General features: G+C 39.4%; 1 protein-coding gene across 2 annotated transcripts in view; it reads right to left on the reverse strand.

Annotated features, from left to right (window-relative positions):
• WDR43 (WD repeat domain 43) overlaps positions 1-15,685 on the reverse strand; it is a 45,289-nt gene extending 29,604 nt beyond the window's left edge. The window contains exons 1-3 of one of the 2 annotated variants that reach the window (XM_042933352.1): positions 15,386-15,685; positions 8,424-8,561; positions 3,281-3,402 (exon numbers count right to left, since the gene is read on the reverse strand). In XM_042933352.1, the coding sequence (XP_042789286.1) occupies positions 3,281-3,402; positions 8,424-8,561; positions 15,386-15,610 (485 nt within the window). In that variant the 5' untranslated portion in view covers positions 15,611-15,685. Of the gene's footprint in view, positions 1-3,280; positions 3,403-8,423; positions 8,562-12,725; positions 12,932-15,385 lie in introns of those variants that run through there. The other variant, XM_042933353.1, reaches the window with a different exon arrangement.
• Positions 15,686-24,203: the final 8,518 nt, after the last annotated feature.

Raw genomic sequence — 24,203 nt, forward strand, 5'->3', positions numbered from 1 at the left:
CCTCACTCCACAAATGAAGCCCAGCAATTGAGCTGCCACCTACACAAGCCTTCCAATCAGTTTCTTCATGTTTCATTTTCAAATAGCAACAGGCAGCCAAGGATCCCCCATCATTTCAAGAATGCCTTTAACTAACATAAAAGACAGAAGCTAAAAATCAAACAAAAATCAACACATCCTCAAGAGGGAAATGATGTTAGGAACAAAAGAAAAATACTTTAAAATCCTGTAATTATTATCTTCAGAGAGTTAGAAAATATTATATCCATGAAAGAAGCATGATGCAACAAAAAAGAAACATTAAGAGAACAAAAAAAAAAATCTCCCAGAAGTTAAAAATATGGTTAGAGAAATGTAAAATTTCAATAGAAAATTTGGAAGGTAAAACTGAGGCAATCTCCCTGGTAACAGAAGAAAAAGACAAAAGGAAAACTGAGAGAACAAAGAAACCTAAAGGATCAGTCCAGGAAATGTAATATCTAAGTTACAACAGACTGTACTAGAGAAAGATCAAAAAAACAGAGAAGATGAAATTATCAAATACATGCTACAAGAAAAATGAAGGAGTGCCTGAGTAGCTCAGTTGGTTAAGCATCAACTCTTGATTTTGGCTCAGGTCATGATGATCTCACGGTTCATGATAGAGCCCCACTCCCCTCTCCAGCCCAGGGTTTTGCACTGAGGGCAGGGAGGCTGCTTGAGATTTCTGTCTCTCTCTCTGCCCCTCCCCTGCTCACACTCACTCTCTCAAAATAAATTAACACTAAAAAAAAGAAGAAAGAAAAATGAAGAGCAATTTTCCTCAAAAATGAAGGAAAAATAACCAATGAACCAATGCTTCAAAATCCTGAAGGAGAATTACTTCCAACCTAAAATTCCATATCTTCAAACTATAATTAACTGTGAGGGTACAATAAAGGCACTGGTGGACAAGCAAAATCTCAGTAAATTTACCATCAACACACTTTTCTTATGAAGCCACCAATTCATGTGTTTCACAAAAAAGAGAGTAACCCAACAAAGAGAAAAATGGGATCTAGGAAATAGAGGTTCCATTTGACAAGAGAATTTTCAGGATGATAAATGTAAGAAAATCCCAGGATCCTCACTGTTCAGCAGACCTTGAAAGGTGACTGAGAAGTCCTCCAAGAAATATAATATAATTAACTGAATAACTGATGTGCTCCAAAATAACATGCAACTGTGAGGGTGAAAACGAGCTAACGACAAGTATATACAAAACTAAGCAAATGAACAAGGAAATTATAAACCCCAAGAAAAGCAGAGTTTTGTGCCAAAAAATATAAACCTAGTAGAGTACAAGGCTTATCTGTAATAATATTTAAGCAGTCATAATGCAAACAAATAGCCCTTCATCAAAAAATTGTGATGGGGCGCCTGGGTAGCTCAGTCAGTTGAGCGTCCAAATTAGGCTTAGGTCATGATCTAACAGTTCGTGAGTTCAAGCCCCACGTCAGGCTCTGTGCTGACAGTTCAGAGCCTAGAGCCTAGAGCCTGCTTGGGATTCTGTGTCTCCCTCTCTCTCTGCCCCTCCCTGGCTCATGCTCTCTCAAAAATAAACTTAAAAAAAAAAAAAAACAAAAAAAACTGTGATGTTGGGAGAATGGAGAGGGTGAGAACTAAATCCTCATCTTCCATAGAAGTCAATACATAGTACCTAAAATGGTACACAATCCACTGACAGCAGCATAGGAATGCCAAGAATGGAGCTGGGAACACAACCCTATGAGATAGTAGTGTGCATGAGAGCTCAGGCTCTGACCCAACCATTTCTCAACTGTAAAACAGGAACAGAGCCCACTCACAGTGCTGTGGTTAAATACAATACTGTGTAGAATGCACTGAACAGAGCCTTAAACATTAGTCCCTACGTGAAGCACCTAACGTTGTGAACTTTCACCCATGCAGCATTTTAAAAATACAGTTGTGTGGCCCCCACCCCAGACCCAGTGGGTGGGAATCTCCACAGGTGTTTCTGACAGTCATCGGTGGGGAAACTGATGCAACAGATAAATGGAGACAAAAACTTACTGAACCTCTAGGGAGATGACCTATTCATCTGCACCTCCCACCCCAAACCCTCATTCAAATTCTAAGCCTCTATTCACAACCCCATCTGCTGGCTCTTGACTTTCATGTATTATTTCAAATTAGACTTGTTTAAAACTCAACATCCATTTCCCTCTTCTGGCTATAATTTCTATGAACTGTGCCACACCACTTGTCTAGTAAGTTCACAAAACTGAAAATGGTTACATTTAACTTTTGTCATTTAATTCCCCTTTTCAGGCTCCCCAAATGTACTTAGTTGCTATCTTCTTCATTCTCACTTTCCACTCTTACCATCCTACATTTAAACTACCACAACCACCTAGAATCTGGCTTCTCTGCCTTTGAACCTGCTCCTTTCCATATACTCTAGACAGTGCTGGCAGATCACCTTTTCCTAAAGCATTATCTTGGTGACTTTATTCCCAAGACATGACCTTCAGTGGCTCTCTCCTGCTTACGACATAGAATCCAAACCTCTAAGTAGTTTTAATATAGTAGAAAAGCACTGTACCAGAATTCAAGACAGCAGGATATGAACTCCTTCCCTGCCATTTATTAGTTATAAGACCACAGGCACCATTATCCTTCTTAGGGTCCTTATCTACACAAGTTGAACTAATTCAACACTTACTGAACACTTACTATAAAGCCTATCACAGGATTACATGCTTGAACTGGAAGAGTTGGTTGAGATTTTTTATCTATGACAGTTAAGGCCAGATTCTTAATACACTTTGGCCCATATCCTCTGCCAGTCATTATTCCCTAGTACATAAATCTTCCAATCTTTCACTTCCTTTTTCCCCAGACTTTGGTCTTGCCATTTCCCCACCTTCCTCCCCCCATCCTCTTCTATCCAAATAATACCTCTCCCAGAACGCCCAACTGAAATCCCTTCTCTTCCACCAGGCCTTGCCAACACTATCCACCTCATTTGACCAGTAATTACTTGCTACCTTATGTTTTCTCTTGTGCAGTTATTTGACTCTTGCATCATTTATTTAATGTTTATGTACTAAAATCTTGCATGCCTGATTTGATTTAAAGTTCCTTGAAAAGTCTATACCCTCATTAGTATCTACATTCCCTGTGTCCAATATCAGACTTTACCTACAGCCAAGAATAGTCTTGATTTATCAAACTCTAATGATTTCCAACAGTAACCAAGTTACCCCTCCAATACCATAGAACCATCAATGTTACTCACCACTTTACTTTGCATGTCTGTGTATTCCATTCCACAATGTGTTTATCATCTGAACAACTATATAAACAGCCATTGTCTTGATGCCACTGTATGCAATTGACCTTGTTGTCATGTCCACCACTCTAAAGGTCAAAAAAAAAAAATTAAAAGAAACTCATCTTATAGAACATAATTACACCCTGAAATCATTACAAAGAGTTAACAAAAAAGACAGGCGTTAACCTAACCAAAAACACCCTACCCTGCATCTATCCATTTCCAACATCAAAAATGAGACAAATCAGCTATAAATACATCAAATGTTAATTTTCCCTTCTCTGCTTCCCTTCTATGTTTTTACATACTTCCACATCATAAGTCAAAGAATGCTAGTCCTAAATGCCACTTGCTTTTCACAAGAATGCCAGCACTAAGGCAAGATAAAATACTTCATGCACAGTGGCAGAAAGTTTGTGACACTTGAGTGAACCAGTAAAGTCAAATCTTGGAGTTTAAAGTCAGTACTTCAGGTAAAAACCACATCTAATCAAAACTATCCTTGAAAATCCCTTTTTTAAAAACTATCAAAACCATCTCTCAATAAAGAAATCACTGTTTCTTCAAGTAAACACGAAATATCTCCTTGTGTTAAGGAAAATACGATACGAACAAGACTTTAACATACTCAGCATAGCAAGATGCTCATTCACTTAGAGGCACACAGGAATGGACACATCAACTGGGGAAGAGCAAGTTCAACTCCCCCACCCACCTCACACACATTCTGGGACAAACTTATTCAGCAGAATAAGGTGAGAAATCATCTACACTAAGCAATTGTGACTTTCACTCTACTTGAATTCACATCAATTAAACGAATACATGAATCAACATCACGTACATATGTAAGTTAAGGATAAAACTCAAAATCACTACTTCTATTACATAGATTCTTCCTACCTCGAAAGAAAAATAGTTTTAAATGTTAAGTTCAAAGGCATCTGGGTGGCCTAGTCGGTTAAGTGGCTGACTCTTGATTTTGACTCAGGTCATGATCTCACAGTTTGTGGGATCGAGCCCCACATCAGGCTCCACAGGCTCCATGCTGACAGCACAGAGCCTGCTTGGGATTCTCTCCTTCTCTTTCTGCCCTTCCCCTGCTCATGCACACAAACCTTCTCTCTCAAAATAAATAAACTTTAAATAAATAAATGTTAAGTTCAGATACTTCCCTTCGCTAATATGAGCTATCCACTCAAAGAACTAAATCCTGTATCATAGGATCCTATATCATAGACACATACACAAAGAACTGAATAAAAAAACATGCACAGATAAATTCCACTGAAAGAATTTAGTAAGAAAATAAAATTTTCAGGGACACCTGGGTGGTGCACTCAGTTAAGTGTCTGACTCTTGATCTCGTCTCAGGTCATGATATCACATTTCATGAGTTCAAGCGCCACTTTGGGCTCTGTGCTGATGAACGGAGCCTGCTTGGGATTGTCTCTCCTTCTCTCTGCCTATCCCCCGCTTGTTCTCTCTCTCCCTCAAAATAAATAAACATCAAAAAAAATTTTTTAAAGAAAATAAAATTTTCAAAAGTAGTAATCCAAGAGATATAAAGCAAAACAAAGTAACATTTTCAGTCTGTCCATCTAGCAATTTGCTTATTAGCATTGTAATACCCATAGTGGTAAGGTTGCAGAAAAAAATAGCACTATCATACATTGATAGGAGCTAGTATGCCCTTTTGAAAAACAATCTAGCAACTGTACATTTGTTCATTCACTTACATAGTCAATAAACACTTACACAATACCAATTATATGCCAGGCACTGCACTAGGCCAATATACTAGGCCAATACAATACACTATTACATCTAAATCCCAATAAAAGCATGCAAGATAGGTTACAGAATACCCATTTAAGAAATGAGAAGACAAACTACTTATCCATGACCACATAACTAGAAGGATTCAACCTCAGGACAGACTAGGTCCAAAGCCTGATCCCTTTCTATTTCACCATATCATCCCAACACTCTTTACTCTGACCTCCTTGGTTACTATTTAATAAACTCATTCCCTATTAAAGATTTATGTATAGAGGCTCCTGGGTGACTGGGTCAGTTTAACTTCTGACTCTTGATTTTGGCTCAGGTCATGATCTCACGGTTCATGGGATCGAGCCCTGCCATCAGGCTCTGCACTGATAGCATGGAGCCTGCTTGGGATTCTCTGTCTCCCTCTCTCTCTGCCCCTCCCTCCACTACACACGCAGACACTCTCTCTCTCTGAAAAATAAAGTTTTAAAAAAAAGATTTATGTATAATCCCATGAAATACCAAAATGATCTAAAAAGGAGTTCTAGGCTCCATCAGCATTATGTCCACAACCACAGTAACTAAGTAAAGCAACTATCACACTGTACAGATGGCTAGGTACCTGCTCATCACAAGACTGATAAAATCAAAGGATGGGCTCCCAACTACAGTGGGGTAAAAGCCTACACGAAGATCACACTTGACTTGGAGAGGAGGGAGGAAATAAAGGAGATTCCCTTCTTACTAATTATACCTCTAAATAATTTGTTTTACAGTTGTGTTTTTATAATCTTTAATATGAAAATAAGTAACATACTTTTAAATGCAGACTTAAAATCAGACAAAATGTTTTATCTATCAAATCAGCTGGGTTTCTGTTAATGTTATTGCTGGTTTTTTTTTTTAATTTTTTAAGCATTTATTTTGAGAGAGACAGCACAAGTTGGGGAGGGGTAGAGAGACAGGGTGAGAGAGGATCTCAAGCAGGCTCCATGCTGCCAGTGCAGAGCCCAGATGTGGGGTCTAAACTCACGAAACCATGAGATCATAACCTAAGCTGAAACCACAAGTGAGACACTTAACTGAGCCGCCCCAGGTGGCCCAATGTTATTGCTGTTTTAATGGGAATATTCAATGGTGGAAATAATGCTACTGGAATACAGGTACAGTCTTTTCATTGCTGACATAAGTAAAATTAGAAGAATGTTTCTAGAAAAGTATTTGTATACTATGCCTAAAATGCCTTAACATTAAAACACTCTGACTCATTACTTACAGGTAATTTTGGGAATGGAATCCATGTAAACAGATAAAAAAATGTGTAACAACAAAAAATTAGAAGCCACCTTAACAGTAATAGCTAAACTGCCAAGGGACTATCCAATTTAGTGGGATTTCAGGCAGTCACTGAAAATGTTTATAACTAGTTCTTGAAAAATACGAAAATGTTGTAATGGATTTAAAATTTTTTAATGTTCATTAATTTTTTTGAGAGAAGAGAGGACAAGCAGGGGAGGGGCAGAGAGAGAGGGAGACACAGAATCTAAAGCAGGCTCCAGGCTCTGAGCTGTCAGTGAAGAGCCCAATGCAGGACTGGAACTCAGGAACTGTGAGACCATTAACCTGAGCTGAAGTCAGATACTTAACCGACTAAGCCCTGCTCATGTTGTAATTTAATGGAAAATACCAGGATACGAAATAAGTAAGAACTGTATTTCTTAAACATGTACACAAAGAAATGCACAATCTATTAAATCTCTCTCAGTGGTAGATATAAGAGTAATTTTTTTTTCTCTTTTCGATGTAATGTAGTCCCAAATTATGTATGGAGCATGTTACTTAAAAGAGAAAACAGGAGGGCCGCCGGAGTAGCTCAGTTGGTTAAGCATCTGACTTCGGCTCAGGTCATGATCTCAGTTTGTGGGTTGAGCCCCACGTCAGGCTCTGTGCTGACAGCTCAAAGCCTGGAGCCTGCCTCAGATTCTGTGTCTCCCTCTCTCTCTGATCATGTTGTCTCTCTCTCTCTCTCTCTCTCTCTCTCTCAAAAATAAATAAACATTAAAAAAATTTTTAAAAAGAGAAAACAGGAGGGTGCCTGGGTGGCTCAGTCTGTTAAGCGTCCAACTCTTGATTTCAGCTCAGGTCATGATCATTCATGGTCATGAGTTCAAGACCCTCGTTGGGCTCCATGCTCAGCGTGAAGCCTGGTTAAGAGATTCTCATTCGCTTTCTCTCTCTCTCTCTTAAAAAAAAACTAAAATAAAATAAAAGAAAAAACAGGGGTGTCTGGGTGGCTAAGTCCGTTAAACATCCAACTGTTGATATCAGCTCAGGTTCATGAAGCTCAAGTCAGGTTCTGGACTAACAGCAGGGAGCCTGCTTGGGATTCTCTCTCCCTCGGTCTCTGCCCCTCCCCCACATGCACACACACTCTCATACTCTCTCAAAATAATTAAACTTTAGAAAAAAAACTTAGATTAAAAAAAGAAAAAACACTGCTTGATTCACATATACAGAAAGCATTCCTAAAGAAAGAGAAAAGTTCAGCAAACACCAAAAACATAATGTAGTAGATAATGTCTGAAACAAATCATTGTAAGTTAAATCACTGTCCTGTAGTATATATTTGCTCTGTGGTACTGGGGCTAGGACTCCAAACCACATTCTTGCTTTGCCAGCTGCACGGCCAGTAGGCTCCACCAATAAGGGGTGCTAGAGGGAGACAAGGCTGGAGGAAGAACAAGGGACCTGTTCCTTCCTGTCTTCTAGTGTATATCAGCCCAGACTATCTTTACCCCAACAAGGCAATGCTTCTAGCAGCAGCTGAACCCAATATGCAATTTTTCCAACCCCTGGAATAGTCTCCTCCCCTCCTTTCAGAGACACTAGTAGTCAGCTAGAGCTCTGTCCTCAGAGGTCTGGACCTCAAGTCCATGGGGCCACTCCTCCTCAAGAGACAGCAGCATAGAAAGCAATACCTGTTCCTTAAAGGTCTGAGTTGCAGCAATAATCCCACTGCCTCCTTTGTTCTCTGGCCCTGGAAGTGGTGAGCTCTTTCCTGCAGTCACTGTTTGTGATACCTTGAACTTATTACCTCTATTTTAAACCTCATCAAAAGTTCTTCGTATTCTGACATATCATGAAGATTACGTTACCTGTCACAGCTATTAGCAAATATCACTATACACAATTTTAAATGTGGGGGCAGAAATATGTGCCTATAGTACAGATCCTATAGCATTATCCTGAACTGTTGTTTTTAATAAATCTCTAATAGTTTCCCCACCATCTTTTATATACAATATATGTCTGTGCACATACAAATATCTATACTTACTATCAATTTACTGTGTAATTCTCCTTTTACTGTACTGTATAATAAAATACTACCAACTGCTGTACCAAGAGCCAACAAGTCAATCTGGTTACTCGGTCCTATAGCTTCTGATTTCCTTTTTTTCCTCTGGGGACTTTCCTGGGGGAGGGGGAAGAAAAAAAGAAAAAACAATTATGTATTTCAATACAAGACATCATTAATGCATAAATGCAAATGCCCACTAGACAACAAATGAAATGACTGCTACCAAAAGACACTTTAAAGACAGGGGTGGGGGAATTCACTCTCAAATGCTTTCTTTCTCACTATTTAGGGAAAAAAAAAAAAAAACTACTCCAATGAAAAGAAGAGCTTGTAAGTCTCAGTCCCTGCCTCCTACCTCTCTGGAAGGGAGGGAGTAAAGACAACAGGGTATGCTCTTGGTATTCTCTTAAAAGATCCATGCAGCCTCACTGCTGCTTCCACTTCTCAGAAATGAACCACTCCTGATAGGTCCAAGCCTCCACTCCCAAGCAGAGATTATAGACCCAAGCAACCAACACTTTCCCTTTTCCTCTCATCTTTCCTTTGTGTTCTACCTTCATTCCCAGGAGGGGACTCTAATGTTTTTATAAACACACATTTATTTCGGTTTCAGTCAAAAAAAAAAAAAAAATCATTGTAACTAATAGCTCACACTAGAATTGCTCTAGTGTGTGAGAATTAGGGTTAGTCAGAAAAGTTCCATGCAGTCTTGGTGATCCTAATGACTTAAGAGGCACAAGTTTCAATCTAATGTCTAATGCCACAAGACTTCTTTGATTTACTTCAAAAATAATATTAACAGCTCCCATATGCCAAAAACAATCAATGATCACATCACATCAAAGTATATTTATAATGCTGAAAATGTACCATTTCAGAACTTCTCTTCCATATGTTTTTTTAAATTAAAGCTTGCCAGCCTGTACTTTAGCATAAAGGGCTGAGAAAGCCATTCTTTTAATATAAAACATTGTTTTAATATAAACCACTAACCCTGGAAAAAGAACATATTCTCAATAGTGCAAGATCTTTGCTCTAGAGCAAAAACAACAGAAAATTTGCCCCAAAAGCCACCAACATAAACTATGATGTTACAAATACATAAAAAATATCAAGGAGGAGATTTATACAGCATTTTCCATTTTTTTGAGTTTTCTTATGGGGCTGTTACATTTGAAGAATTTTATTCATTTGAACACTTAGGTCACAAAAAGTAAAAAGATTTAACAAAAAATAAACTTTTTATATATAGAAAAAAATACACATTTTGCAAGTCCTGAGGAAATGTATCTACGTTAATAAACCCCAAAGAGAAGTTACAATTAAAAGCCAAACTATAAAAGTCTGATGGTCTTATCAGTAATTTAATTTGCTTAAAACACTGAAACCTTAGCACAAGCAATGTCCTATGTCCCACCTTCAGTTAAACAAATGTCTAAAGCCAAGTCTGAGTGATCCCGCAAGGCAGATGTGGTCTCTGCACAAGGTTATAAACACAAACACCTATTTCAGGCAAGGGCAGTGGGGGAAAGTATACAAACCTCCTACTACACCTCATCAGAAAACTCTTCTCTGAAAGATTCTAGAACTTATTTCTCCAACTCTTGGTTTTCCCAAATCAAATCAAAATTATCCACACTGAGGTTTCTAATGTGTGAAACATATGCTGGTCCAAATATGTATATGTGTTTTTGGAGATACGAATTTGCACTAAAAAGCACAAAGAAATTTTAGAAATTAAACATTAACATATTCAAAGCCCTAATTTCCCCATCAACAAAATCTGTATTTTGGGGAGAAGCAAGCAGAGACAAGTGGAGGAGCATCCACAGAACCTATGCCCAATTTTGAGGATTACTGGTCTAAACCTAAATAATAACACAAGTAACACATCTCAAAGAACTACTGACTCATGCATATTTTCTCTGAGTTGGACGATCTTTTTAAAAATCACTTCCAAGTTAGCAGGATGAGCATGTCTGAACAAGTCAACCAGATAAGCTTATGTAAGCAATGTGCATTTTAGTGAAATCTACTATTTTAAATACTACCCCATTACCAAATATTTCTGAACCCAAGAATTTAAAGCTAATATTTATGGATTATGATAGACCTTTGTCAGCATTTTCTTTCTGAACCTGTTGCTCCTGTGATCAAAAACTTCAATGATTCCCCAGAGAACAGTAAGTCAATATAAACAACTTGTATTCAAAAGTATCTGCAATTTGCCTCCAACCCACCCTTTCCAACCTTATTTCTAATTCCATCTTTACATTACACCAATCACTAACACTTTCCCCTTTTGCTTCTGCTTTTCCCTGAACCTGGAGGGGTCTTTTCCTGCTCACCTCAATTTTTACCTGGTTAAAAATCTATCCATGCTTCAAGGTCCACCTCAACTCTCACCTCTCCACAAAAATCTCTTCTTTCCCTTAAGGCACACATCATACTGTGCTCTGCATTACAGACACTGCATATCTGAATTGTCCATTTCTTCCCTGATGTCTCAGTCATACTCAGTTTTACTTCCTCTAAAGTGCCTAACACAATGTCATGTGCACACTCATTATTTACATATAATTATATAAAGTAATGAAAAGGATAGGCTAAAACTTTAATTCATATTTGTGATTGGAAAATTGGGAGTTCCTGGGGGTACCAGGAGTGAAGACGAAAAAAAATGTGATTTCTTACAGTCTTTTTCAATGTTGAAAGTCTGACTGAGCTAAACAATAAAGAGCAGCACCAATCTGAAAAAGTTTATCAACATTTGATCCAAAAGGCAATCAAAAGGCTGGGTGAGAGTGTCACCAACATATGTGCAGGATTTACAAAATCAAGACAGGGCAGATGTGAAAAACAGAGGAAAAAAGCACATCCCTTGATGAGAAGTCTGAATTTGACCAATAAAGCAATGACTTTTTAGACTGAGATCCCAGAGTAAGAAGAGTTTACATGGACAGCCAGTACACACACTCATAAAAATACATATATATAAGCGAAACAAGTTCCACAAAAACCATATCCTTTCCCAAGCAAAACACACTCTGATGGTCTATTTCATTTAACACTATCACAACCCACTAATCTGTCTCACAATCCACTAATGGATCAAAACTATTTTTGAAAAATTCTGACCTCCAGACACCAAAAATTATGCCGAAGTTTCAAGTTTCATTCTGCAATTAGTCTCCTACGCCTTTTCTTGGCCTATCTTACCATCATTTCTCTGGCAAATGTTTAAGTTTCATAGATAACAGTGAACAAAATATGTGCATTTTACATATAATTACATACAGTCTTTATATCAAAAACACTTAAATTCTAATACACAGGAACTTCTATTCCTGTCAACAGGATCTAATCTGCAAACTTTACCTTGTTTTCAAGTTCAAATACTGGAGAGACCCTAAGATAGAGCATCATGCAGGAACACAACCAGACTGTACTACATCTCCAAGGGATGAGAATGGGAATACTCAGCTCAGATTCTTGCTAAAAACATTCTTAATGCTACTGTGCTTGCCCTGTCTCACAGCTGAAATCCATGTGTTTCATTCAACAAGTACTAAGCTGCGTGAGACCATTTTAACTGCAGTGACAGCAAAGGAGCATAAACACATTTCCTGTGGTAGCTAACAGTCGACAAGGTCTGTTTCTTCAGAGCTGTACATCAGCTAGGGAAGGAAAAGTAGAGAAGTTTGAGAGATTTAAGGGGGCAATGAAATAGCAGGGTCAGTTACTAGGTGGCTCAGCCACTTCCTCCGTGGCTTTGGCATAACATCTCCACCTCAGTTTACACACATACACCTGAGGAGCTGTAAACACAGCCATCTGTCGATAGTCCATCAGTCTGTCTTCTTGCACTTTGCTTATCCTCATTAGAGGTCCTCTTCCCCCAGGCCCCATCAACCAAATGAAATGCTCAGCTATATAACATGTACAAAAACCCTCCAAACACTACTGTGGCATGTGAAGTATTAGAATCATTCTGTGACCAAGAACAAGAAACAGCAATCCGATTTTTCTAAACATTTACGAAGTACTGCTTTAATTCTTGTAACCCAAGCAACCCAGCACCAACTCATTTTTCTCCACTCAGTAGTAATGTCACCAAACTTTGTCTTTGGGTGGCAAATTGCCAATCACTGAACCAGATACAAGATACCATTACAAAATGATTTACACTGAGGAATGTTAGCAGTAAATAGTAAAATGAGCCCATAGAGAATGCTAACTGAAGCATTCAATAACAATTAACATTTACTGAGCACTTACTACAGCAGTCATATAATTCTCTGAAGACTCTGAAAGGTGTGTGGCATAATCTCCACTTCAGGTTTGAGTTCCAAAAACGTTAACATGCTGGGAACACTGGCTTCAGAATAACATCCATTTCAAGCCTCATACTCTAATCCTCAAAGATGGGAAATGGAAGGGTTTAATAAGATGAGAACATCTTAAAACTTAAGTGACAAAGATCATAACCCAGGGGCCTGGGAGCAGAGACTGAAGCAGGTGCTATAAATCACTAATCATTTTCTAGCTTTAAAAAATTATGTGACTTTATTTTACCCCAAAACATGTGTGCGCATTCAAGAAAACTGCTTCTCCTCTCTCATCTTCAGTAAAATTGATGTTCTAGAAGGATACATCTCCAATATGACAAAGACTGGATGTCTCTACATTCCTCCAAGTTCTCAATTCTGTGACTCAAGATCTAGGGTTACCGCATGAGAAAAGCGGACAAGGAGTCAGAGTACCTCAACTCTAGTGGCCACAATCTCTTCTTTGGTTATTAAAGCTTCGGTGAAGTCACTTGAATTTTCTTAGTTCTGATTCTGTTCTTAAAAATCTTATTTCAAAACATTTCACAAAGTTATGTGGCTAAAACAAGAGCATACAGATAAAAGGATACTGAAGCCTACAAAAACTTTTAAGTAGCCAAACTCTCATTTTTCAATTAAACCTTCCAAACTAGTGACTTGCTCAATGTGACAAAAGCCAAATTTGAGTTGAGTCCTGGGTATGAAACCAAATTCAGATATTTTTCTATATCAGACTGATATACATAACCTAAAACTATGACTTTCAACAGGAAATTTGTAACTAGGCCAAAGTTTTATTCCTGAGGCACAGAATGTGACTTAAGTCAACAGAAAATCAAAGGGGGGGTGAGGCAAAGAGGGATGGGGGCAGGCAACAAACTTCTGCCAACCTAATATTAACTATTTGTTGTAGATAATGGAGAACTAACTAAGCCCTAAATACCTGAGTTCTATTTCTGTTTTTGGTTTTTTGCAAGTTGCTTAATTTTCCAGAGCCTCAGTTTCTTCTTCACAAGACAAAAAGTTAATCTTTCCCTGCCAGGACTAACCATACAAACATGAGATATCAATAATGACCAGTGGTTGTAGCACTTACATTATTTTAAATACTTAGGTGTTCTTAAACATGTTCACCTTCACAACCATTCTATGAGGTGGGTATTATCACCCCTGTTTTACCAATGATGAATCAGAGGTATAAAAACTACTGAATTACTATGAAGCCAAACCTAGATTAAATGTAAGCAGTAGAGCTTGGATCCATGCATCCAATCATTGTTCCAGATTTTCCCTCAGCATCAATATTGTCATCTCTTTATAGGACTGTTAAGATAGAAACATAGAAAATAATTTTGAAAAGGAAAATTATGCAGACTGCTCTAACTTTAACAATGACGCCTATGATTTTTTTTAAGAGTCTGAGTTCACCTTAAGAGCCCCAAAAAGGTTTCTTTTAATAATCAACTAAAGTCACTTCATCTAGAAACTATGAAAAGCTACCTTAAGATCTGAAAAATACCTAAATATACTCATCCAAAGCATAGTTAGATGTACCCCTACTTTCAACCTAAACATTTAGCAGAAAGCTCCCCCACGGTAGTCAGATGGAGTTAAAACTCTGTCTTAAATACTAGCTTTTGAAGTTTTACCCATAGTGTCAGCTAAACACGATACCTGAGGCTTCCAAATCACATTAGAATGATTCCGTTTGACTACTCTATACCTGTAGTACCCACGTGCATGTGAGTTAGAGCAGACGTAGTCTAGTGACTAAACAGTGAGTGACATCTTACCTGAGATGGGGCCCTAACAGTGAAAAGCCTTCCCTAACTCGGCAGTGTCCCATCTAAAAAAACTTCACCTGGACTGACATTCATTAAATTAAACCGGCCACTTCACTTTATCTCCACATCCTATAGCAGACTTCAGACTTGGTTTTAAAAGCGTGTATAAAGGGGAATTGAGATGTTAAAAATAAAAAAGCGTATAGTTTCAAAATACTGAGAATGGAAACAAACCTGGGAAAGTCAAGAGTTTCAAGAGTGAGAGTCCCACACACTGGACGTGGAAGAGAACACGTGGTGAGCTGCACCCAAGGGTTGGGGGGGGGAAGGGGGGGTGTCCGGAAGCAAGGAAACAGACTCACTCATTCCAATCGCCTAAGGCAAAGCCGATGAACTAGAGGAATCGGAAAAGAACAGTACAGTCCCAAGGAGGGACTCTGTCAAAAGCCAAGACACTGAAGAGCACATGTTGATGCGAGAGGCTTGGCAGAAGCAAGCCGCCCTGGGGGACCGGGGGCCTATGCGAACATGGCGGCCCCGACGACAGCGGGGCGCGGGGCACAGACCGCATGGAGTCAGTCGGTGGGACTCCAGTCAACGGCCCATCGGATCCAGCCGCGCCCTCTTTCGCTACCCTGCGGACAGGCCGCACACGGGACTGGCGAAGTGGATGGAGTCCGCGCCGCCGCCGCCGCCACGCTCTGTGCCTCCTCGCCCTGGGCCTCGCAGGGCCGCGCGAGCTGCCGGGCCACGCGCCGTGGGGCCGAGGGTGCACCTAGGCCGAGCCCGGGCGGACGCCCGCCCCCTGCCGTCCCGCCTGCTTTACCTTGGCCTGCAGCCGCGCTGGCGCCCAGGCCAGGCAGGTGCAGGTACCGCTGAGGTGCGCGGAAGGCACGTACTCTTGGTGCAGCCTATTGTTGGCTGTCTCCCACACTCGCAACTGACCGTCGGCAGACGCCAAAGCGAAGTAGGCCTGGTTCAGCGGGGAGAAGGCGCAAGGAACCCCTGCCGGGGACAGGGGGTCTGCAACACCACGGCCGCCCGCCGCCATTGCTGCCCTGGCTCCGCGGCAGCCACGTGTTCGTCTGTGCGCATGCGCACCGGCGCGGGGCGGGGCCTGGAGGGAGGAAGTCGGGAGGAGGGAGCGTAGACAGCCGAGGGAGCGGCTCCTCGCGTCTTGAGCAAGCGTTGGGCGGACCCAGCCTGTGGACGGTGGCCCGGAGGGCCCAAGGCTAACTTATGCTGCGGGGGAGGGGACTGTGGAGGGACGTGACCGCAGACTGGAGAGCGGGACATTTCTTTTCAAAAAAAAAGAAAGAAAGAAAAAGGTTTGGGTTTGTTGGGTTTTTTTTAATTATAACATGATTGAACTCAATGTTTAGATGAAATAATCACATAACTCCATGATTGTGACATTTGTTTTCATTTTTTCTTATCCACTTCCACGCTGTAATCATGTGCACACATAACACACGTAATTTATTCAGACATCATAGTGTAAAAGTAATGGTAGGAGCTGCTTATTTCGTCAGGATTAATCCCATGTTACTACATCAAATAGACAATTTGTAATGACTCCAGAATGTTTCAACAAATCAATGCATTCTAATTCAAGAAATGCCAGATATTATTCGGCCCACACAGCTTATTGCCTAGCGGTAAAGACAAAAAACACCACCTTCAGGGATATAGGGAGACTCTAAAGCTTTACAAACAGGGAGTGCCAAGGTAACATTTGCGTTTTAGATTATTTGGAATAACAAACAGATCTACATTTCTTAAAAGGCCTCCTGGCCTCTGGATGGAGATGTTAGCGGGGCAAGAATGAAAGCAGACACACAATACAGAAGGACACTGGTGGGCTGGACTCAGATGAAAGCAGTAAAGGTGGGGAAAATGACCAAATTCCACATGTAATCTGAAATTAGAGCCAACCAGGTTTGCTAAATGATCGCAAAGGGTAAGAAAAAGACAGGTGAAAGATGATTCTAAGGCCTGAACAAACTACTAAATGGTGATTCCATCAACTGGATTGGGGAAACGGGTTTGGTTGGAGTGGAAATCAAGAGTTCTGTTTTGGACAGTTAAGTATGATATGCCTATTGTACCTCCAAATAGAGTTGTTCAGGAGGAGCTGGCTATAAGAGAAGATCACAGAGATAGAAGTTTGGATGCATTAGCATACAAATGCTTTTTGAAACTGTGGGACTAGTCAGAGCATTTTGGGTATAAGTGCAGATAGAAAAGAAAACTTAGCCCCAAAATGTGCCAACCTTTAGAGGTCAGGAAGAGGAGGAAGATCCAGCAAAGAAGATGAAGAATGGGTAACAGGTAGGATGAAAGCCCAAGAGAATGAAATGCCCTGGAAACCAAATCTTTATAAGGATTTAGGAAGCAAAACTGATCAAAAACATGTCAAAGATTGTAAGATGAAGACTGAAAACGAACCAAGATTTGGCAAGATCAAGGGCGTTGGTGACTTTTCAAAAACAGTTGAGGGGTGCCTGGCCCAGAAGGTAGAGCATGCAACTCTTGATCTCAGGGTTATGAGTGCAAGCCCCACGTTGGGTGTGAAACTACTTTAAAATAAAATCTTAAAAAAAAAAAAAATCCAATAGGGGCGCCTGGGTAGCTCAGTCAGTTAAGCATCAGACTTGAGGGCTAGGGTCATGATCTCACGGTTCGTGAGTTACAGCCCAACTTTAAGTGAGTTTGAGCCCTGCATCTGGTGAGCCCAAGTCCCACTTGGGTGAGCCCCGCTTCAGGTGAGCCCTGCTTCTCTCTCTCTCTCTCAGCCCCTTGTGGAATTCTCTCCCCGTCTCTCTGCCCCTCGCTCACTTGCACCCTCTCTCTCTCTCTCAAAAACAAAACAAAAGCATTTGGGGTGGGAGACTTAGTGTAGAGGGTGAGAAAGAAAAAAGGAGGTGAGAAAGTGCAGAAAAGGGATTTTCAGAAACGTTTTCAAGGACTTTGTTGTAAAGGAGCATATATGAATCTGTATGAAGAAAAGTCTGAGCTAGAGTTATAGATTAGTCACAAATATACAAGTAAAAATAAAAGCTTATTGTGCACTCACCATATGTCAGGTACTATGCTAAGTATTTTGTGTGCATTAATCCATTCAGTCCTCACAACAACCCTAGGAAGTAGAAACTATGAATATCTCCATTTTTCAGATAACAAAACTGAGGTATAGAGCTGAGCAGTAAAGGAGGAGTTGGATTTCTAACTAAGTCATCTTTGAGTATAAACAATTTGACCCAATGAGACTATATAAAACTCAGGTCGATGACCCTTCAATACCCAAAATATCATTCATTGACCTCCTCCTTTTCAGGGATCTTGGCCTCTACCTTACTTACTCTCATGGTCACGTCTCAGACCTTATCATTACAATAGCTGCACCCCCTTCCTAATCTCAATTTTCCCACACCACTCTCTAACCATTAACTCCTATCTTTCCGTAAGGCTTGCTCCCTCCAGCTCCTTAATGGCTGCTCCTTCCTCTTAATTTATATTTTTATATATTTTTAATTTTTAAAAAGTTTTTAAATGTTTATTTTTGAGAAAGAGAGAGACAGAGTGCGAGCAGGGTAGGGGCAGAGAGAGGAGACACAGAATCTGAAACAGGCTCCAGGCTCCAAAAGCAGGCTCCGAGCTGTCAGAACAGAGCCTGACATGGGGCTCAAACCCATGAACCATGAGATCATGACCTGAGCAGAAGTCAGATGCTTAACCAACTGAGCCACCCAATTGCCCCCTTAATTTATCTTAAAGTCTACGATTACAACCCTCAAATCCCTTGCCTCTTTCCCACATCATAGTCCTTCCGTGGTAAAACTGCAAACCTGGTAAAACCTAACTCTTCCCCCCCAAAGCAACTGAAAGTAACTAGAGAAAAGTCACAGCCACCTATTATGACTCTTATGCACTTTAAATTCATGGTCACAAGCTTCACATGGGAAGTCAATGCTGCCACGTTATCAATTGTTCCCGAGTCCATTCACACTTCCACTCTCCTAGACACTAGTTCTTATCTTCTCCTACCATCTCAAAACTCCATCCTCCTTGCTCTCAGTGGATGACTTTGCTTCTATTTTTTGAGAAAATAGAAGCAATCACAAGAGAACTTCCACAAGCTTCCAGTACCACAAACTCTAACTGACCTGTGCTCTGTCACTCCTGGCACTATGGATGAATTGTCCATGCTCCTAGCAAAGGCTACCCCTCCACATAAGTTATAGATCTCATTATTCCAAAACGTCTTTCCTCTCTCTACCAGCATTAATCTTACTTCTCAACTTAATCCTTCTCATCAACATATAAGCATGCTGTTATTTCTTTCTTCCTAAAAAATAAAATTCCCTTTACCTCACTTCCCCCAAAGGCACTGTCCCAATCTTTTCTTTCCTTTAAAAAAAAAAAGTAATCTAATTTTCTTAATCTCTCTCCTCTGATTTCTCTCCTCTAACGGGATTTTCATTCCAACCCATCACTATGCCAAAATTCTCAGTAAGGGCACAGTAACCTCTACATTGCTATATATGTGTCCATTTTAAGTCTGAATCTCATATGACTTATCATCAGTATGCTTGTCTTCCGTAGCATCACACCCTCCTGGCTTCCTCTTGCTTCTCTGGCTCCCCTTCTCTGTCTTCTCTCCTGGATCGTCCTTATCTCCCACTCTCTAACATCAGGGTGCCTTGGGGCACTTCTTTACCTGGGCATGTGACTTTCCAGAATAAAGAGTACATTTCCCAGCTTTCTTTGCAAACTGTGAGACCATGTGACTATAGGCCAATACAAAATGTCCTTAAAGTGACAGGGGTTGCTATTATTCATTGCTTTTTTTCCTTCTTAATTCCTGGAACTCAAATATGATGGCCAAAAGTTAGAGCATCCATGATGGAGTTTGAGGAGAAAACGACATGCTAAGAAGAGCAGAGCAGCAAGATAGAAGGATCTAGAAACCCTGAAGCATGATATACGCTCTGGGCCACCTTGCCTGGACTTCTTTTATACAAGAGAAAATTAAACTACCCTGCTGTTTAAACTACAGTATTTTGGGTTATGTCATATGCAGCCGAACCTAATTGTGCTCATTCTGTTATATCCTTTGCCTCGGCTGATGATACCATCAACTATCCAGTTAGCCACTGGAGAAAGTCAGAAAGCCACCTGTTACCCAGTCCCACATCTCACTTCTACCCAAACACATATACATATCTGATCAATCATCAGATCCTATTTTATCTCTTAAATAATTCTCCATTCAATTTCCTCATCTCCATCCAATTCTACCACTTCTGTTCTTATCTGAGCCTTATATCTCCCACTGGAACTGCCACCACTGCTTGTATTAGACTCCCTTTCTCCACGCTGGTCTCAGTGGTACGATCTTTGTAGATTATTAACCTGGCCATTCCACTTCTCCACTTGAAACCCTCCACAAGCTTGCTGGCACCTACAGAAGAAACTCTATGCTGTTTAATATATATGGATTACAAGACAATCTGTAATCTGGTCCCTGTCACCCTCCCCAATATCATCATTCACTGTGGATGGTCTCAAACATCACTAAACCCTGACCTGCTTCCGGTTTCCTGCCCTTATCATTCTTGTTATAGGTCCTGCTCTTTTGCTCTGCCTGTAATTTAAGCTCTTCTAATCCTCTCTCTGCCCCAATTCCAGGCCTTCATTGAACTTACTAACAATTCAACGTTTAACTAATTCTTTTTATCCTACAAAGTGATAGATCCTATCAGTCTCTAATCCTTAACAGAATATTTGCAAATCTAGTCAGCAATATATAAAAAAGATTAAAGACCATGATCAAATGGGATTTATCCCAGGAATGTAAGGTTGGCTTAACATTCAAAAATCAATAACTGTAATATACCATGTTAACAGAATAAAGGATTAAAAATGCATGATAATCTTGAAAGATAAAGAAAAACATTTTTTGATAAAGAAAAAGATTTTAACAGAATCCAACACCGATTGATAATTAAAAAAAAAAAAAAACTTTTAACAAAGTAGGGACAGAAAGGAATATCCTCAATCTGATAAAGGGCATCTACAAAAAACCTACAGCTCACTTCATACTTAATGATGAAAGATTGATGCTTTCCTCCTAAGATTGAAAACAAGTTAATTCTGTCCATTCTGACCAATTCTATTCAATATTTACTGAAGGTTCCACCTATTGCAATAAAGTTAATAATAATAATGATAATACCATCCAAATTGGAGAGGAAAGAATAAAAGTATTTTTATTCACAGATAACTTATAGAAAATTTTGAAGAATCCTCAAAAAATTCTAAAACTAATAAATCAATGTAGCAAGGTCTCAAGATACAAGATCCATATAAAAATCAATTGTATGTCTACATTCTATCAATAGACAATCAATATTAAATTGAGAATGACTCCATTTGCAATAGCAACAGAAAAAATACCTGGGGGGAAAATGAACAAAAGTTCAAGACTTGTATTCTAAAAAGTATAAAAAATTGCTGAGAAAACTTAAAGGAGACCTGAATAAAGGGAAGGACGTTGCATATTCATGAACTCAATAAACTCAATATTGATAAACTCAATATTGTCCAGATAGTAATTGTACTCAATTCGCTCTGTAAATTCAATAATCCCTACAAAAATCTTATCAGGAATATTTTAATGTTTATTTATTTTGAGAGAGTGTGCATGCAGAAGGAGCAGAGAGAGAGAGGGTGAGAGAGAGAGAGAGAGAGAGAGAGAGAGAGAGAGAGAGAATCCTAAGCAGGCTTCACACCGCCAGCACAGAGCCTGACACAGGGCTTGAACTCACAACCACTAGATCATGACCTGAGCTGAACCCGAGAGTTGGACACTTAACCGACTGAGCTGCCCAGGTGCTCCTTAGCTGGACTTTTTGTAGAAATTGGTAAATTAATCCTTATATGGAAATGCAAAGTGAAGCAATTATCTAAAAGAAAAACAAATTGGCGTACTCCTACTACCTGATTTCAAAATTTAGAATAAAGCTACAATATCGAGACAGTGTAAGAACTTTTAAGATGTACTCTCTTAGCAACTTACAAATATGCAACGTAATATTAACTATTGTCACCATGTTGTACATTATATCCTCAGGATTTATTTATTTTATATCTAGAAGTTTGTATCTTTTGACCTCCTTCAATTGACTCCTTCAATTTCTAATACACAACAGTATATCCTAGAGGAGTTTTACAGAATCCAGATTCAAGTTCAGCAGCAACAGGGGGAAACACATGAAAAAGCAAGAGAAAAGCAGTTATATTCTCAGATTTAGATACTTTATGTTTTGCTAAAAATCAGTTTTAAAAAAATCATGAACTTCAGCAGTTCTAGTAAAAGCTAAGTACATGTAAAGATACAGAATAAAACATACAACTATTAAATATATTTGGACAATATTTACATGCTGAATTATTTAGTATAGGCACCTAGGTATCAGGGCTGCTGTTTTTCTCATTTCCTACTTTCTTCAATCATTTATTCAACAAATATTTATTGAGGGCACATTGGGTTCCAGGCACTATAACAGGCAATGGAATTATAATGATGGGTTAGACACAACCCTCTCCACAATCTTATCGTCTAACTTCAGAAATGGTAAATAAACAGTGATCTTATTTAATCTGACATGCACAATGCAGGGTTTGGTCTAAAGACAGGATATATACCAGGAGCACATAGGAGAGTCACTTCTCCCAGTGTTTTGGAGTTATTATAAGCCACCATTCTGGTGAGGTTGATACCTGAAGGATGAGGGAAAATTATACAAAAGAGAGGAAAGAAGCACACTCAAAGAGGTAGAGGAGAACATTGGTGGAATTAGAACTGATGGTCTAATTTGACTTGAGATTTTAAGATGTTAGCCATCAGCCACAGTACTCCTTGAAAGCTGTTTGGACTTTAAAATAATTGCTTGACTAAATGACACTGGCCTTATAAATATGAGTTGATGATGCCTCACTATAGTTTCAGAGTACAGGCTGACAGTTTCCTAGGGAAGATGGAAGGAAAGGGAAAAGGATAGTCAAAAAGAGAAAGGCACGCATAGTGACTTTTTGAGAGCTTAAATGCTCTGAAAGATCATCAATTAATAAGGATTAATTGTATTTTTCAACATATGTTAATGTATTTCATTAGATGTGTGTACGACAAAGATTTATAACATCGTGTCTTATTCAAATAGTAAAAAGGGGTGCTATTTGCTTTTTACAGTTTATGTTAGAAATCAAAGATATGTAAACTTATTTCCCACATTCTGTCATTATATCTTCTTCTTTCCAAGCCCTACTCCTTCTGAGATAACAGCCAAATACAATTTAATCATCTTTAAGAGATAATAAAGCAGGAATGATAAATTTTAAAACCATTAGTAGGGCTTAGGATTCAGACAGTGCCAACCCAGGCCCTCATTTGGGAGTAATAATAAAAAGATTTCTTAAAATCATAGAAACTTTCTTAAAAAACATAGGTGGGTGCCTGGGCGGCTCAGTCAGTTGAGCATCCAACTCTTGATTTTGGCTCAGGTCATGATCCCAGGGTCATGGGATGGAGAGCGGTAAGTGGGGCTCTGCACTGAGTGTGGGGCCTGCTTAGGATTCTCTCTCTCCCTCTGCCCTTCTCCCTCCCCGCCCCCCTACTCTCTCTCAACAAACAAACAAAACAAGAAAACTTCCTTAAAACCAAATCAAAACAAACAAATAAAAAACAGAAGTGAGACGAACAGTTGGGGTGGAGGGTCAGAGCAGTTTCTTTATTCATTTTTAGGACTGAAAGAGAGAAACCTGATAATGGAGTATGTGGTGGCTGATGTTTTAGAAAGCACAGTTTAGAAAGTTTTAATTTATCTTCAAAAGCAACAAAAAGACTTCTTTTATCAAACTGAAACTGAATTCATAGCCTTTTGAGCATATTTTGACTTGAATTTTAAATTCAATTGTACTGTTGACCAGTTTTGGGGAAGGGGTGTTACAGTACAAAGAGCGTGGACTGCTGAAGCAGTGACCTAGGTCAGAAACCCTGTCATGCCGCTTGTCAGCTTTGGGACCTTGCCCATATAATTTAACCTCCCTGGGTCAGTTTTCTTATGCATAAAGGAGGAATACTTATTTCTAACACAGTGTTGTTGTAAAGTTAAATCAGTAAAATATCCAACATGCTTGGTATTGTCAAACCCTCAGTAAACTTTTACCAACTGAATTAATAAACAAGTTAGTGACATTTAATGTCAAATTAGACCTTGGACTCCAAAGATAACCTTTTCCTGGTTTTGTTTTGGTTTTAGGATTAAATAAATTTATTTTTATTTCATTCTTTTGGGGTAGGGTGCCAAAACCTGAATAAATGATTTTTAAAGAGATCCAATAAAAAAGAATCCAAAAATCCAGTCGATGTTTTGTGGTTTTTTTTGTTTTTTTGTTTTTTTGCTTATACAACAGAAATTTATTTTCTCACAGTTCTGGAACACATAGGCCAAATCGTGGGCAGGTTTGGTTTCTTCTGAGGACTCTCTCCTGGGCTTGTAGATGGACATCTGCTGCCTGTCTAGCTGGTCTTCCCTGAGTTCCTGTGTTCTAATCTCCTTTTCTTGTCAGGACACCACTCA

The sequence above is a fragment of the Panthera leo genome, chromosome A3, assembly GCF_018350215.1.
Source record: "Panthera leo isolate Ple1 chromosome A3, P.leo_Ple1_pat1.1, whole genome shotgun sequence".
NCBI classification, from domain to species: domain Eukaryota; kingdom Metazoa; phylum Chordata; class Mammalia; order Carnivora; family Felidae; genus Panthera; species Panthera leo.